Raw genomic sequence first — 16,717 nt, forward strand, 5'->3', positions numbered from 1 at the left:
CTTATTTGTCGTTTATTTCGAACTTGAAATTACTATATATAGGAAAAGAGTTTTATTTATCTGTAATTAATAGTTGTATATATTAAGAAGTAAAGTAGTGCTACAGGTACCGAATGCAGTTTAATTGTTTTTTTAAAATTTTTTTCATTTATTTTTATACATTCTTAAATATTTGTTTAAAAAAATTCACAACATTACTTAAAAAAATTTATTTAATCACTAAGTCAAAAAATAAAAATAAAAAATTCCAGAACTTTAGCATTTCTGTTAGGGAAAACATTAAGGCCACCACTGGTAGCTCCTGCTGAAAGTCACCGTTGGCCAATATTTTTTTTCTTTTTATTAATGATTAATAAAAAATTATTTAATATTATTATAAATTTTTTTTTATATATTTTTAAAATATTTAAAAGTATTAAAAATATATTTTTCCTAACGGTGGAACCAGCTGTGCCTGTTGCACCATCCCTATGTAAGAAGTAGTAAACTAATAATAGTAGAGAGTTACCGATAGTTCTTTGTGAATTAGTAAAAATATGCAGCATATGAATAAGAGAGAATACAATGCCATTGTCCCATTTCTTTATAGGGACTGGCGACTGTCGTTGGGTTTTTGTCGTTAGACCCTTAGAAAAGAAAAGGCTTTAACCATCAAAAGAAGAAGCTTAAAAAGTCCCAAAACTGGAAAGGAGCCTAGTTCAGAGTTCAGACGCAAGGAAAAAGTAGGCAAAAAACCATTGCTTCTTTTTGCCATACCCGTGGATAGCGAAGCACGCGTAAGCGTGCTCTCTGCAAGCCACTGGAAAAGAAAAAATTAAAACGAAGTCTTTCTTGTAGTCTCGAGTCTCGACCTCACCCGATAACCAACTTTCAAGCTCCCCTTTTCTCTTTTTCTTTTTTTCTTATTTTATTTTATTTTATTTTATTTGGGAATAACTGTTTTGTCCCAAATTTTGATTTTAATTTTTTTTATGGAAGATCCAAATATTGTCATTTTAACTGAAAGAGCACGATCCGAAATTTCGCCTTCCATGCGCGTGAGTTGCACGCAATAGATTTTCTCGCACCGAGTCAAATATTTTTTCAGTTTGGTAACAGGCCCCTAATTCGGCTTTCACAGTTAGTTTATAAGGTGTTTTATTTGTTTCCTTCTCTTTCTTTTCTCCCCTCTTTCCACGATCACATTGCCGCCATTTTTACAGAAATCCTCTCTCTGTCGATGACCCTGAATTTATATCACACAATTCCATGTCTTTGCAAATCATTTTCTCTGCATATCTTTGTTTAGTAGATTCTGGGTTTGTTCATTACCATAGACTATATCCTTGAAACAGTCTTTTTCCCATTGTTACTGTTCTCTGAGATTTGTCAATCAGTCTGCTTCAAGAAAATGGCCGTTGAACCTCTAATGGATGAACCCAAAGATCAGTTCCCCATTGGAATGCGCGTGCTCGCAGTTGACGATGACCCCACTTGCCTACTTGTGTTGGATACCCTTCTTCGTCGATGTCAATATCACGGTTTGCTTCTCGTGCCGTTCCCTCCTTTCCTTTATTCCCTTGCGTCTATCTATCCATCAGTTTCTGGATATGGGTTCTTGGATTTGTGCTTTATTATTAAGAATTTACTATACAAGCCGTTCCCTTTTTAGTTGCTATTATGGTAGTATATATATTGAATCTCTATGAATTATTGACCTCCACCTATTGCTTGTTGTGTCTACTTTATCATATATCGGATTGGGTTTCTTTGATATTATCTCCAAGAAGACTTCAGCTTTTCAATAACATTCGTTATTTATTTCGCGATCTATCTGAGTACTGTCGTATTAATTGGACTATGGGTTGGTTTATTCATTTTGGTTCTCGGTAGCTTTCGGAAATATGAGATAGTATTTATTTTTGCTCTTTTTTTTTTTTTTTCTTTAAGAAACTTGGCATGACCTCATTAAGAGTTTTCGCCTTTGCAGTTACGGCTACTAATCAAGCAATCACAGCATTGAAGCTGCTGAGAGAAAACAGGAACAAGTTTGACCTGGTTATTAGTGATGTTCATATGCCAGACATGGATGGTTTTAAGCTGCTTGAGCTTGTGGGCCTTGAGATGGACCTTCCTGTCATAAGTAAGCAAGGAACAATAATTGATCTTCATTATATCAACTTCTTTTCTTCGAATTTTGATATTCCTCCATGAAGTTCTAATTTTTGAAGACAAGAATTTCTTGTAGTTGATCTATCAACAAAAAACGGGGTGTAGATCAAATTTTGGACTGACCTTTGTCAAATTTTATCTTCACAATCTCAAGTCTTCGACAATTTTGTCAACCTTGAAATTTTTCTGAAAACAAAATGCTGCATGTTAGTCTGATATGTTCATTTTCCAAACCCAAAATCACTTTACTTTGTCGGTCCCTTTCGAAGTTTACAATGTGCTTATATTCAGTGAGCTTATCGTTGGATTAATTGTGGCACTTTTTGCACCATGTGGTTATTAATCAGGCTTAATTTTGTTTATAAAATGTTTCAACATTTGTAGTGTTGTCCACCAATGGTGATCCCAAGCTTGTAATGAAGGGAATTAACCATGGAGCTTGTGATTATCTACTGAAACCTGTTCGAACTGAGGAGCTGAAGAACATCTGGCAACATGTAATCAGGAGAAAGAAGTACGATTCTAACGACTCAAATAAATCTGACAGTCAAGACAAGCATGATCCTGGCAGTTGTGGAGGATCAGGGTCAACTGGGACACTTTCTGATAAGAATGGGAACCTCAATAAAAAACGGAAGGATCAAAATGAAGATGTGGATGAGGAACGTGATCATGAAAGTGAGCATAGTGATCCATCAACTCAGAAGAAGCAGCGGGTCGTTTGGTCTGTGGATCTGCACCGCAAATTTGTCGAAGCTGTTCATCAGTTGGGCATTGATCGTAGGTTCTTCACCTATAATTAGAGTAGCAACCTCAACCTTTGTTCTTCACCCCCCTCACCCCCACAAACCACTCCTCTTTTTAACAAGCCACATTTTGAGTCTTTAGTGAATATTATTCCAAGGTTAATATTTTGTGCATTAGCCTTTTCTTATGTATTTCTTTTATTCCTTTGGATGCAGAGGCCGTACCTAAAAAAATTCTAGATATGATGGATGTTGAAAAGCTTACAAGAGAAAATGTAGCAAGCCATCTTCAGGCATGGATTCTGATCCTCCCTTTTTCAGTTCAATATGATCTAAACTTTTTTTATTCCGAGAAGCTTACTGCTCTATTCTATCGTTGCAGAAATACAGGCTCTACCTTAAAAGGCTCAACAGTATGGTAAACCAGCAAGCTAATTTGGCAGCCGCCTTCGGAGGCACAGATTCATCCAATTTGCGAGTGGGTTCTCTGAATGGACGTGATAGTTTCCACACCTTGATCGGATCTGGTCAATTTCATAACACCGCTTTCAGATCATTACCACCTGGTGGATTACTTGGTAGATTGAACACACCTTCTGGTCTCGGTATGCATGGTCTTCCTTCTTCAAGAATGACTCAACTGAGTCATGTGCGAAACTCGAGCAACTCTACTAATGATCAGGTTAACTGCCAGCAGGTCATACTCCCTGGAAACCATAATGGGAGTGTACTTCAAGGAATGCCGATGCCGTTAGAACTTGATCAAGTGCAACATGTTAAGGGTGTTACACATGCCAGAGAGCTCTCCACTTCTATTGATAACACAGCAATTTTCCCCATTTCCAGTTCCCTCCTCAATGAAAAAATAGGTATTTGTAGCTCAAGCAATCCTCTTCTTGATGTTGCGAACAACCCGTTGATATTAGAACAGAACTCTCAAGTCTGTCAAGATGGTAAAGTATATGGAAATCAGTCATCTGTTTCAGTGGCATCTTTAAATTCAGAATTTTCTTCCCTATTGCCAGTTCATAGTATATTGAATGAAAACTGGTCAACTTCTGCCCCGTCATCCGGGATCGAGTCAAACTATTTTCCACTAAATGAGTACTTTAAACAGCCTACTCTGCATCATGGTAACGTGAGGGACGACATGCCTACAGTGGCCTTCCAAATGGAGAATAATCCATGTAGTGCTTCTTCTGTTGCTTCAATGTCCACTGAATTGCAGGATATAAGGACGGGAATGCAATGCCGAGCAAGCCCGATTAGCAGTAATGCTGGGCAAATAAGACATCATTCCCCACCTCAAGGGTGGGTAGACCATAATCAGGATGGTCCATACTCAAATGCTATACGTAGCTCAACAAACTCTATGATCCCTGTGCATGGTTCTGTGAATACATTGGGTCAGGGTTCAGAACCAAAGAACTTTCACCCAGATATGGATTTCAATTCAAACGGACAATCAAGTTATTTTGATCCTTTAAATATGAAGCACGATGAGGTTAATAAATCTACCATGGAGATATCACTGAAGCTGAAGCAAGTGCTCGGGGACCAAAGGAGGCCACAAGGAAGTAATATGTCCGGTAATTTTGGCTCATTGGAAGACCTAGTGAAAGCAATGGTTAAACAGGTAACATAATATAATCTTTATTTTTGTAAATAGAGTGGTCTTCTTTTATATTTTCAGTACAATATCTTGACTATACGTGATTTTCTGCATGCTGTTTTTGAAACCGCAAGGGAAATGTTGCTGTTTGGGGTTTGGGAGGGGGCGCGGGGGGTTGGCTAGTAACTTAACTTGATTGCATATTTAGAGTTTTCCCGTGTAGTGTATCGGTTTCATTGACCGTAGTGAGGGCTACTACTAATAAAAAATAATGAGGTGCTGCCTTTTTTGCTATTATTTGTGGGTGTTCTCCATGGTTGTTTGTCATCTCTCAGTTCTTAAATCACTTCAAAGATTTCGTTATACGGGATTTGGACTTGATGCAAATCTCTAGGTGTGGACACTTATTTGAAATTATCATGCGAATGAGTTTTGCAGAAACTGTCTTGTAGGAAGTCTATACGAATTACACTATGTTACAAATATACTTCAATACTTCCAACAATCGTTAAACTCTCTAGATTCAATTAATTTTAAAAGACTCGAATCAATTCTAAACTACCGTACGTAGCTCAATATGTAACATCAGGACGAGTTGATTCAGATTTGATATCCAAATGCATGCATGCATTGATGGAAATCATAAGTTATGAATCTTTGGCGTCCACACGTTCAAGTCATTTATTGGTGAATATCATTCTGCTTTTTTGGGGGGAGGTGAGTGGGGAGCGTTTAGTGGGTTGGACCGTTGCAATGAGTGGTAGTCTTATTTTTCATGAGCCAGTCTTTTCCGGTCTTTTAAGGACTGACTCTGACTGATGTAAGGCAACCGAGGGGATGGATTTAATATCACCATGAACATGTTACGTACGAACTGTGACGAGATTATTGTACTGTCATGAGCAGTTACTGCATGCGGAGCGGTCCGTTACTGTTCGCATGCAAAACGTTTGAGAGATGTGATTTAAATATAAATAGATGTTAATTTATCTCATCTTAATATTTTAAATATAAATATTTTTAAATTTTAAATTTTTAAGATTTTAATTTTTTTATCTAACTATTACAACATTTTCAATCTTTTAAACAAAATGTAAAAATTTATTCAATTTTTTAAAATTTCAAAACAAAAATAATATTAAAAACTTATTTTCTAACAATATTTTAACTTTATAATATTTTTATTCAACTTTTTTTCTCTTCTTTTACAAAATTTTATAAAATATTTAAACTTAAATCATATCACTACTATTTACAAATTATATTATTACTATTCACATATTTTTTATCACATTTTATTTCATCTCTGTAACCAAACGAGACATTAGAATTTTTGTTTTAATGCTCGTAAGGTTTGAAGGAAACTTTAAATCGCTAAAAAGGTACCGTGGAAAGTAGTAGGATCGGTTTCATGGTATCATCAATAACATCATGAGCTGTGCCAAATTTACCGAAGAGAGATCAACATTACCTGCGGATATTAATATTCCGATCTTTTGCAATCGTTTGTGAGCCTTCTGGGAGATGTCTAATTACTTCGGGTTTTTGTATAACTTCGATCCTTGTGTTTGATGGAAATTCTATATATTGCTGCAATTTTGAAATCAACAACTTTATTCAGTAAATAGCTAGTTGATACAGTTATTTATGAACAGGCCAAAACAGCAAACCACCTACTTTCATCCCAAACAAAGAATGGGTTTGAAGGGTGTGACGGTGGATATAAGATACATTGTTGTTATGAATTATCCCACTGACACAACAATCCCACTTTTTTTTTTTCTTTTTCTCTTTTTTTTTTTGTAACTTTTTTGCTTTATTTCACGGCCAAGGTATATATAGGTCCTCATAGTTTCACTTCCCTTTTACTAGGATCAGGTCAGGTAGCAATAAGCTAGGAATATTTCTTGAACTTTATTAACACTGACTTGAAGAAGATGAACTAGAGGCGAGAATGAATAATGGAACTGTATTCATACGGAATGAATATTACATGCACAGCGTGAGCTGCTATATATACGACAAATATGGAATAACAAATAAAAGAATAAAGTGACAGATCATACTAACAATCCTAACAAACTGTACATTCACGTAATGCTGGTGCTCTGTATTATATCAGGTGGATCCGTATGCATGGGTAGCAACTGTAGGCTTGATACCCCCCGCAAGATGGAGAGTAAATATTGATAACTCCCATCTTGGATAGTAACGTGTTGAACGTAGGAGAGTGGAGTGGTTTGGTGAGGAGGTCTGCGAGTTGATGGGCAGATGAGATATGTGCAGGGGATATTTGACCGGCTGTGATTTTGTCGCGAACAAGGTGGCAGTCGAGTTCGATGTGTTTTGTTCATTCGTGAAATACCGGGTTGGCTGCAATATGGAGAGCAGCCTGATTGTCGCAATATAAGGTGGCTGGCTCTGGGATGAGAATGCATAAATCTTGTAGTAAGTATTGGAGCCATGTGAGTTCACAGGAAACTGCTGCCATTGCACGATATTCGGATTCTGCGGACGACCGGGAGATGGTGCTCTGTTTTTTTGATTTCCAGGAGATTAAGGATTGGCCAAGGAATACGCAAAACCCGGTTGTTGAGCGACGTGTGTCTGGACAGTTGCCCCAGTTGGCATCACAATATGCAACAAGTTCCAGTTTAGAGGATGCAGGAAAATAGAGACCTTGGCCAGGAGTGGCCTTGATGTAACGGAGAACCTTCAAGAGAGCATTATAATGAGGAAGCCGTGGCAAGGCCATAAATTGGCTGAGCAAGTTCACACTGTAACTGAGGTCGGGTCTCGTGTTTGTGAGGTAGAGAAGCTTCCCGATTAGACGTCTGTACATGGCTGGGTCATGAAATGGCTCACCATCATCTTTGGATAATTTCAGATTGGGTTCCATAGGTAGTGGAGAAGGCTTGGCTGCAAGTATCCCAGTTTCAGCGAGAATGTCAAGGGCATACTTGCGCTGGCAGAGTTGAATACCAGCTTTGGAGCGAGCCACTTCCATGCCAAGGAAGTACTTGAGGGAACCGAGTGTTTTGATCTTGAATTTGGTGGCCAAAAAGGTTTTTACAGCATCACTTGAGGCAACAGTAGAGCTTAGTAGAATAATGTCATCCACGTAAATGAGAAGTGCAACGAAGGAATCAGGTGTGACCTTTGTGAATAAGCTGTAGTCTGCATGGGACTGTTTGAAACCGAACTCGGCCAATGAGGAGGACAGCTTGTTGTTCCACTGGCGTGAGGCTTGGCGTAGACCGTATATGCTTTTGTGCAAGCGACAGACTTTGTTGGATTTGGCAGCGGAATGACCAGGGGGTAGTGTCATATATAATTCTTCATCTAAGTCGCCATAGAGAAAGGCGTTGTTGACGTCTAATTGCTGGAGATCCCAGCCTTTGATTGCAGCGACGGCAAGAAGGCAGCGAATAGACACTAATTTGGCAACCGGGGAAAATGTGTCATGAAAATCAATCCCTTCACGTTGAGTGAATCCTTTCGCAACCAGACAGGCTTTTGCACGTTCAACAGAGCCGTCGGGATTGAATTTATATTTGTAAACCCACTTGCATGCTATCAGTTTCTTGTGAGAGGGTGCATCAACAATGGACCAAGTTTGATTTAGCTCAAGTGCTGTCAGTTCTTGCTGCATTGCTTCGCGCCAGGTGGGATCTTTGGCTGCTTGAGTGTAGGAGCTGGGTTCTATGTGAGTAGAGATGGAGGTGGTGAATGCTTTGAAGGAAGGTGAGAGGAGATCATAACCAAGAACAGAGGAGAGAGGGAATTTTACCTTGGAATATGGGAGATTGCTTCCAGTGCCGTTCTTCTTGGATGCCGACGGAATGGAATTGAGTGAAACGGCTTGATTGCAATGGAAGTCGGCAAGGTATGATGGAGGTTTTCGTGTGCGAGAGGAACGTCGTGGAGGATTGGAAATGGTAGTGATGGGTTGGTCAGGTTGAGGTGAAGTTGGGTGGGTGATATTGGCAGGTTGAAGTGGAGAAGGATTAGTGGGCGACGTTGTGGGTGGGAAGTTGGGAAAAGAATGAGGTTCCAGTGGAAGGTAAGAATAAGCATGGGCGTTGGTGTATGAAGGAATAAGGAGAGGTGTAGAGGTAGAGTCCGATTGGGATGAAGGGAGTGATTGTTTTAAAGGAAAAATATGTTCGTGGAACACAACGTCACGGGATAAAAAAATTTGTTTGCTTTGAAGGTCAAGTATTTTGTAGCCTTTGACCCCATAAGGATAGCCAAGAAAAAGGCATTGTTGAGCTCGGGGGTCAAATTTGGTACGTGCATGGGAGAGGGTTGAGGCATAACATAGGCAGCCGAAAACTTTGAAGTGTGAGTAGGATGGTTTAGCGTTAAAAAGTAGTTCAAAAGGAGTTTTGTAATTAAGTATGGGAGTGGGTGTTCGGTTGATGAGATATACGGCAGTGGTGATAAAATCTGTCCAGTAATGCATGGAGAGGCCGGACTGGAATTTTAAGGCACGGGCGACGTTGAGTATGTGCTGGTGCTTACGTTCAGCTAAGGCGTTTTGTTGTGGCGTAGCGACACAAGTGAGTTGATGTTGGGTACCGTGGGATTGATAAAAGGAGGGCATGTTAAATTCACTGCCATTGTCCGAGCGAAGCGTTTTTATTTGGGTATCAAATTGGGTGGCAACAAGAGAGAAAAAATTATGAATGGATTGCCGAGCTTCTGATTTTGAGGTAAGCATGTAAACCCAGGTGCATCTAGTGAACTGATCGACGATGGTAAGGAAATATTTTGCTCCATTGTATGCTGGAGTTTTGTTTGGACCCCAGATATCGACTGAGATTAATTCAAATGGTTTGTTAGCCTTTATTTCCGAATGCAGGAATGGTAATCTATGGAGTTTAGCCATGGGACAAATTTCACAAGGCGTATGAGAAGAAATGGCAGTTTTGGAACGAGCTGGAAAAATATCATTTAAAATGTATTTCGTCAAGGAGCTATGCCCAAGACGATAGTGCCACAGTGTGAAATTATCAAATGTAGAAGCAGTGGAAATGTTTACAGAGCAATAAGGAAATGCAGAAAAAAAATAAGATAAGGCAGTCGGGGATGGTGGGGAGAGTTGGAGGTGATACAAGCCATTAAACACCTTCCCCATTCCAATCGTCTTCCAAGATGAAAGGTCCTGGATGTAACAAGAGTGGGAGAAGAAAATTAGACAACATTTAGAATGAGATGCTAATGATTTTGCCGAAATTAAATTGAATGAAAAAGCCGGGACACATAGAACTTTTTTGAGAGTTAGAGATGCACTGAGCCGAACATCACCAATGTGAGTGGCTTGTGTAGTAGATCCATTGGGAAGGCGAACTGTGTGTGAAACAGGAGTGACATTGTGAGAAAAAAAAAATCGGGCTACAGATCATGTGATCTGTAGCTCCGGTGTCTATGATCCAAGAACTGGTGGGTGGCGCTACAATGTGTAGCGGGTGAGTGTTATTGCAAAAGATGTTACCAGACTCAGGTGAAGTAGAGGTAGTAGCAATATTGGCTGCAGGAACAGTTGGAGGAGGCTGGGCGTGGTGAAGCAATGTAAGCAAGTGGCTGTACTGCTCTTGTGTTATAGTCGATCCATTACTGATTTGCTCCTGCTCAACAATAGACTGATTAGCATAACATTTAGATTTAGAATGATTCTTATGGCCTGGAGGAAAGCCATTTAGTTTGTAACATTTTTCTTTTGTATGGCCTGGAATGTGGCAGTGAGAACAAACTGGGAGGTTCGGGTTGGCTTTGAAGCAACGTTCCAGAGAATGTCCAGGAATATTACAATGAGAGCAAAATAAGCGATCCTTGCGAGATGGCAAAGCTGGACGATTATCGGGACCTCTAGTAACCATGGCAATGGGAGCTGATGGGGGATTAAGTTGCCGGCGTCGTTCTTCCTGTTGGACCAGGGAGAGAACTCGGTTGAGGGCAAGGAGTGGGTCTTGAAGTAGAATTTGAGCTCGGATGGAATCAAAGGAATCATGGAGGCCCGAGAGAAATTGCATGACTTTGTGGCGATGCGAGTATTCTATCAGCGTCTTGACGGAACCACATGTACATGTGGGCATCGGCTCATAAATCTCCAACTCATCCCAAAAACACTTGAGTTTGTTGTAATATTGTGTAACAGAGGTGTCATCCTGCATGAGAGAAGAAATTGACTTGGATAGTTGAAAGATTCGTAGAGCATTCTGTATGGAGAACCTCTCACGTAGATCATTCCAGACGTTCGTAGCCGTATCGGCATGAGCAATGCTCGAGCGATGTTCTAAGGCAACCGAGTGCTGGATCCATGCAATGATCATATCGTTGCATCTCTCCCAAGATGTATAGAGAGGGTCGGATGGATTGGTAGGCTTGATGATGGAACCATCGATGAAGCCTAATTTGTTTTTGATGTTGAGAGCACGCCTCATAGTCTTAGCCCAGGTCACATAATTTTCTGTGTTGAGTAGATCGGGAACAAGAGGAGATGAAGCTCCTTCTCCAGGTTGGATGAAGTAAGGACTGGCTGGGTGGTGGGGATTGAGGGTGGGGTCAGTTGGTAGAGAGAAATCAGTGTTTGGCATGGTTGATTCGGTTTCGGATTCTGTATCGGAGATCATGCTCGTGATACCATATTAACACTGACTTGAAGAAGATGAACTAGAGGCGAGAATGAATAATGGAACTGTATTCATACGGAATGAATATTACATGCACAGCGTGAGCTGCTATATATACGACAAATATGGAATAACAAATAAAAGAATAAAGTGACAGATCATACTAACAATCCTAACAAACTGTACATTCACGTAATGCTGGTGCTCTGTATTATATCAGGTGGATCCGTATGCATGGGTAGCAACTGTAGGCTTGATAAACTTGTCATTTTCATTGCTTCTTGTCATCTCTTGAGTCATTTTCTGAAGACATGCATGCCTGGTTCCTCGCATGCCAACCAATAATGCAGCTACACAGTCTCTTATATATACTTATATCGGGGGTCCACTCCCTATAACCTCGCCTAGGCTGCCACTTGTATGTTCAAAGCTACTGAGTGCTACAATGAGTCTGCAAGAAAGAGATGTGCGGTAGTCAACCTCCAATTGCTGCCATTCTAATAATAGAGGGAGGGGCTGTGTCTTATATCATGTGCGATAAGAAGGCCCGCCGCCCCCGGGGGAGGGGGTGGTGGGGGTGTGGACTCTTCTATCATTTGTGAAAGACACTTGTTTTGTTAATTTAGAAGGCTTTTTCCTCCCTTCTGGTGATAATGTTAATTTTCTTGAAGATACCTTGAATGGTGCAGGCGTTTCAGTACTCTACTTTTTCCAAATCAGGGAAGAGTTTAAAACTTGAATTGTTAGAGTCTAATGGTCAATTCCCCTGTATATCACCTTTTTTTAAAGTAAAATAGTTAGAAAAAATCAATAAATGGACAGTCAGTTCTTCGACCGAGATGTCTCGAGTTAGTACCTTTTGGTTAAGCCGATGAAAATATTGTTTTGGCATTGACATTAAAAGGGACGTACGTTTGTCCTTGCATTGAATATATTGTTTCTTTTTTTCGTTCTTGGGAATTTAATGGCTTGATTTTGGTGATACAGGAACTAGATAAGGCGAAGGCGAAAGAAACTAACTAAAGAAGGATGCGACACTTTTTCTCTTGGGACATGCATGTGAAACTGCGGATCATTCAGTATTCCTAGCGACGGAAAGAATCAATATTGTCCTCGATGAGTTTTTCATCGTACACGTCTATCATGAACATATCCACTTTTGACACTGAATTCATATAGAATACTCCAATAGATCATTAAAATTTTCTGCTTCTCAGTTTCGGCTTGGCCAGATTTTCTTGAATTGAGCAAATTCGAATTAAATGATTTACGAATAAGGGGTTTTTTTTTAAAAATAAATAAATTAAAAATGCATTGTTGTCCGTGGCTCTACGCTTGGGATCAATTAATGATGCTGCTTGATTACAGGACCCACATTCAAAAATAATACATTAATTCATGTTCCGAACAAGAGTTATATATTTTCAGATCCAAATCGTGTCTTGCCAAACGACGTTTTCATCATGTATATATGAGAAACTAGTTTTTGAACAAACTCATCATTAGCCTTTTTAACAGACCACTTAATTACACCAAACCACCAAGAGATAAGTAACGAAATGAGAGAGAGAGAGAGAGAGAGAGAGAGAGAGAGAGAGAGAGAGAGAGAGAGAGAGAGAGAGAGAGAGAGAGAGAGGTTTTATTACACATTGAGGAAATACTCGGAGAAGGATTTGAGGCAGTGTGGAAGCAAACCAATCCTTAAATCAATGCCCTTATCGTCATCAGGATTCTGCATAAAGTAAGCAACCTGTGGGACTGGAGCAACCAGTGGAGATGCATAAGCTGCTTCTCCATGTAAGAAAGGAATCTTGTGAAATGGCATCCTGGTCCAATCAGAAAGCATGGTTAACTCCTTTAGAGGAGGGAGATCAGAAGGTCTTGGACCTTCGAGTGCCTCAACATATGCATACACGTACTCATTGCTTATTGAGTTTTTGGCTTCCCTTATTTTCTCAACTATCCTTTCATGGCTTTCTCCCTCTAATGCTCCTGCCGTCAATGCAACTGAGGCAAGTACATAAGCATTGCCGCTGAAACCTTTTGGCAGTGGCGGCACCATCCTGTTCCTTATGTCGACAGAAAATTGCAAGCACGCCATAGTTTCCCTCCTCAGTCCCAAAGCCCTGCTCCTTGCCTGTGCTTTTCACGATTCCAGATCAACAGCTAAAACCCATTATTATATATCCATTAATCTTATCAAATCTAGATCTACATTAATTAATATACATGCGTATATAAAACCCGGAATTAATATAGAGGATCACGTTGGTCGATGGGGCATGATTATATACCAAACTTTTATGGTATTAGTCTAGTCATTAAGCATTGTTATATGATTTGCTGACTGTTTATTCGTCTGTCACTAATTGTGCGCCTTCCGTACTCACAAGTTGAGATCTGGTAATTAATATTGGCAGTTTGTTAGCATAATTAATATTCGCACACACCCACCGAGAGGCCTGCAAAGACTCAAATTTGTCGTGTAGGGCGGCTAGGTTAGCTCACCTGCTCGGTCTCTGGCAAGAAAACAAGTTGCGGATATTGAAGAATATTGTGTAATATTTTTGTCTGCTTACCAGTTTGAAATAATGTCTACCTAATCTACTTAAATAATCTCAAGGCCTAATATTCTTATATATTATTCGTTCTGCTGAAATCAGAAATTTGATTAATTTATGGTTTAAAACAGTACCTACTGGAGAGGGTCGAAAATTTTAAATTCAATCGATCGAGAAATTTACCTTCCACAGGTGAGCTGCAACCACCTCAAAGGATGAGCATGAAAAGCTGCCCCCTCTCTTACCCGAGACTTTCCTCTTCAAGCTTTCTATCATTGCACTGCTTAGATGAAAGGTCCTAAGAAGGTAACCATTTTGATTCATGAACCCCACATGATCAGAAAGACTTTGATCAGTAGCTGCTTGCATTATCAACTGGTACAGATGATCTATGGCTGCAGCCTTCTTCCTACTCGAGCTTGATTTTTCAGATAACTTTGTAGTCATATTTGGGGCTGGACAGTTGGTGACCACCATTAGTGTCGACCCTCTCTCATGCAGTGGTTTTTGCTGCTCAACTCTTCCTTTTCCTTCCATAATAGCAGAATTAGAAGCCCATGCGTTCAAGAAATCATGGGTGGCAGGTCCATCAAACAACGAGTGGTTCACACCGATACCAATTGAATAGCCACCACAACCAAACTTGGTAACCTGCATCACATGTCCAGTTCATGTTAAACAACTTAGATTTTATTGTTTTGTGCGTAAAAATTAATTTGGGAACAAGCTGTGTGTACCCTTGTGAGGAGTTGTCCAGTGAGAAGGAAGCGTGTCCCAACGCTACCCTCATCCCCTTGATCATGAACAGTAAAAAAATTGTTCCTTTTTTTTTTTCTGTTTCTATTTTTTCTTTTTGATCTGCATGAGTTATATGGCTTGTTTGGAAGCGTCTTACTTGTAGAAAACATGAAAAAAATATACATTGCAGAAGAATTTCAATAGAATCAAGCTAGCTAGCGGAAACCCTAGGCTAATGAATAATTATAAGACTCGTGGCCATGCACATATAATTTCGGTGTTCATGCATATCTATGAAAATCCATCTTTTTGCGATGAACATGCTCGCTCGCCCAAAAGGCCGAATTTGTTGACCTACATATGGAAAGATTTAAAGAAACATACACTACACCAGAAAGTTAAATTATAATCCAAGCGTTAGGAAACTAAGGTGGGGAATCTTTTAGTCTGGAAATGATTCTTGCATTTAATTAATGTAAATATATAAACTTCTATGGCTTCAAGAAGCACTCTCACCTGAGCAACAACCAGCGGCATCTGGGAGAAGTTTCCAAAAGAATGAGGCTTGTAAACCAATTTCTCAAAGAACTTATTGTACTGAGAGAGGTCTCCAAGCTCTGAGATTTTAATCTGCGTCACTGCCTCAACTAAAAATGCACCCTTATTATTGCACCAGATATCGAGCTTTCCATCGTTTTGGTTCAGGCACAACCTACCTGCTGCCGGGTACCAAACCGACAAGGTATCCTCCAGGCCAGATTTCAAGCTGTTAAAAACAAAATCAAGCGACAAATGTTTGTAAGAAGGAGATGGTTTGTAAAAGGAAACCGTGTACATAAGGCTTGGACACTGCCTGTCCAAGTTTGAGAGGTTCAAAACTTTCTGGGGGCGCACATATTTGGGATGCACAGACACGCTCTTTGTTATGGCAACTGTTTGATCATTTGCAAGTTGGGTGCCCATGAATATTGTGTTTTTCTGCTCTAATGTTTCTGGATTAATGCGAGATAGACACAGATCATGAAAGAAAGGGCTTTCTAAATATAAAGAGAAAAGCTTAGATTCCTAGAAGCCAACCCTATGTTTCTCTTTGGATAACCCTATGTCTCTCTTTGGATTTCTTTAAGTCACTACTTACATAAGAATGATTTCGTGATGTGCATCTTTTTATAAGAAAATTCTTTAAAGCTTTTTTCTTTTTTTTTTCTGCATGGCACTATTTTTTTTGTATGAAAAGGATCCGGCCCGTGGGTCGCGAATGTATTATCTGGCTCGCACTGGAGGGAGTGACCGATGACAATGACCTAATACCTATCGATGGTGGATAAACTTGAGAGATCATGATCATCCATTAGATGGGCCCGGACATATATACGTTGTCGTAGAGTACCCTAGCTAGCTAAGCTGGAGCTCCCAATATTCAATCAGCAAGTCAAGAATTCTAGTCAGGCTTTTGAATTTTGCCACTAATTTACTTGGAATATCTCATTCCCGTGATGATGATAACGATGATAAATAGGTACATTTGTGATCGATCATGTGTTAAAACTTGGTTAGACAGAATAGGAAATAGTCCTACAAATCAGGGAAAGCATGTTAGATTGTCACATCCAACAACTGGATATAATATTACATACTTGATATTGTTTTCCCTAGTACGTACGTACGTACTCATGTCATTACTGTGGAGAGTAGCAGCACTGAAATAACAAAGCATCATCAACTCGAGCAATAATTAGCTAGTTGTCCGACATTCCAGAACAAATTAATATGACGGAAAACTGAAAAGCCTAGCTGCTAGCTTATATATATATATATATGTAAATTAGGTCGAGTTGGTAATCAGAACGTATCGAGCTAGCTAGCTAGGCAGAAGTAAGAGCTAGCTTTTGTTTGTCGGTTACAAATTATTAATTAGTAACTCAAGCCATATATGTTCGACAATTAAGTAATTTCTACATTTTAACATATGAACTCTGTACTACAACTTGAGCGAATAACCACAACAAACACAACAGATTAGAAAACTTCATTTAAAAGAGAAAAAAAGTAAAGCTAGCGCGCGGCACTTGATCTGTGGCAAACAAACAGATCAGGTGGGGCTGAAGCCTGCTGGAAAGACAGGTTGGCATGCTGCATACATACATATATTATATGTATGTATGATCTCACTGAGAGAACGAGATCAGGGAGCCGGGTTAATGGGGGAAAGCATGGAAAGTTAAGTTGCTGTTTGTGTCAAAGCTAGCATGTATATATGCGTGCATTTGAAGC

The 16,717-nt window shown here is 39.6% G+C and overlaps 2 protein-coding genes across 3 annotated transcripts; one reads left to right on the forward strand and one right to left on the reverse strand.

Moving 5' to 3' along the window:
* The first annotated feature begins 936 nt into the window (after window positions 1-936).
* LOC122317282 (two-component response regulator ARR12-like) lies at window positions 937-12,360 on the forward strand. 2 transcript variants are annotated; one of them, XM_043134275.1, is made up of 6 exons: window positions 937-1,520; window positions 1,970-2,122; window positions 2,536-2,931; window positions 3,114-3,190; window positions 3,280-4,533; window positions 12,132-12,360. In XM_043134275.1, the coding sequence occupies exons 1-6, from the start codon at window positions 1,391-1,393 to the stop codon at window positions 12,165-12,167; spliced, it is 2,046 nt and encodes a 681-aa protein (XP_042990209.1). In that variant the 5' UTR covers window positions 937-1,390; the 3' UTR covers window positions 12,168-12,360. The 2 variants fall into 2 exon arrangements, with proteins under 2 accessions (XP_042990209.1, XP_042990208.1); XM_043134274.1 differs by lacking the exon at window positions 937-1,520 and adding an exon at window positions 1,640-1,843.
* Window positions 12,361-12,584: 224 nt separating this feature from the next.
* LOC122315098 (brassinosteroid-related acyltransferase 1) lies at window positions 12,585-15,594 on the reverse strand. Its single transcript, XM_043130861.1, has 3 exons — window positions 14,960-15,594; window positions 13,889-14,356; window positions 12,585-13,281 (listed from the first exon to the last, which is right to left on the reverse strand). The coding sequence occupies exons 1-3, from the start codon at window positions 15,404-15,406 to the stop codon at window positions 12,787-12,789; spliced, it is 1,410 nt and encodes a 469-aa protein (XP_042986795.1). The 5' UTR covers window positions 15,407-15,594; the 3' UTR covers window positions 12,585-12,786.
* Between the last annotated feature and the right edge of the window lie 1,123 nt (window positions 15,595-16,717).

Source organism: Carya illinoinensis, chromosome 7, assembly GCF_018687715.1.
Source record: "Carya illinoinensis cultivar Pawnee chromosome 7, C.illinoinensisPawnee_v1, whole genome shotgun sequence".
NCBI classification, from domain to species: domain Eukaryota; kingdom Viridiplantae; phylum Streptophyta; class Magnoliopsida; order Fagales; family Juglandaceae; genus Carya; species Carya illinoinensis.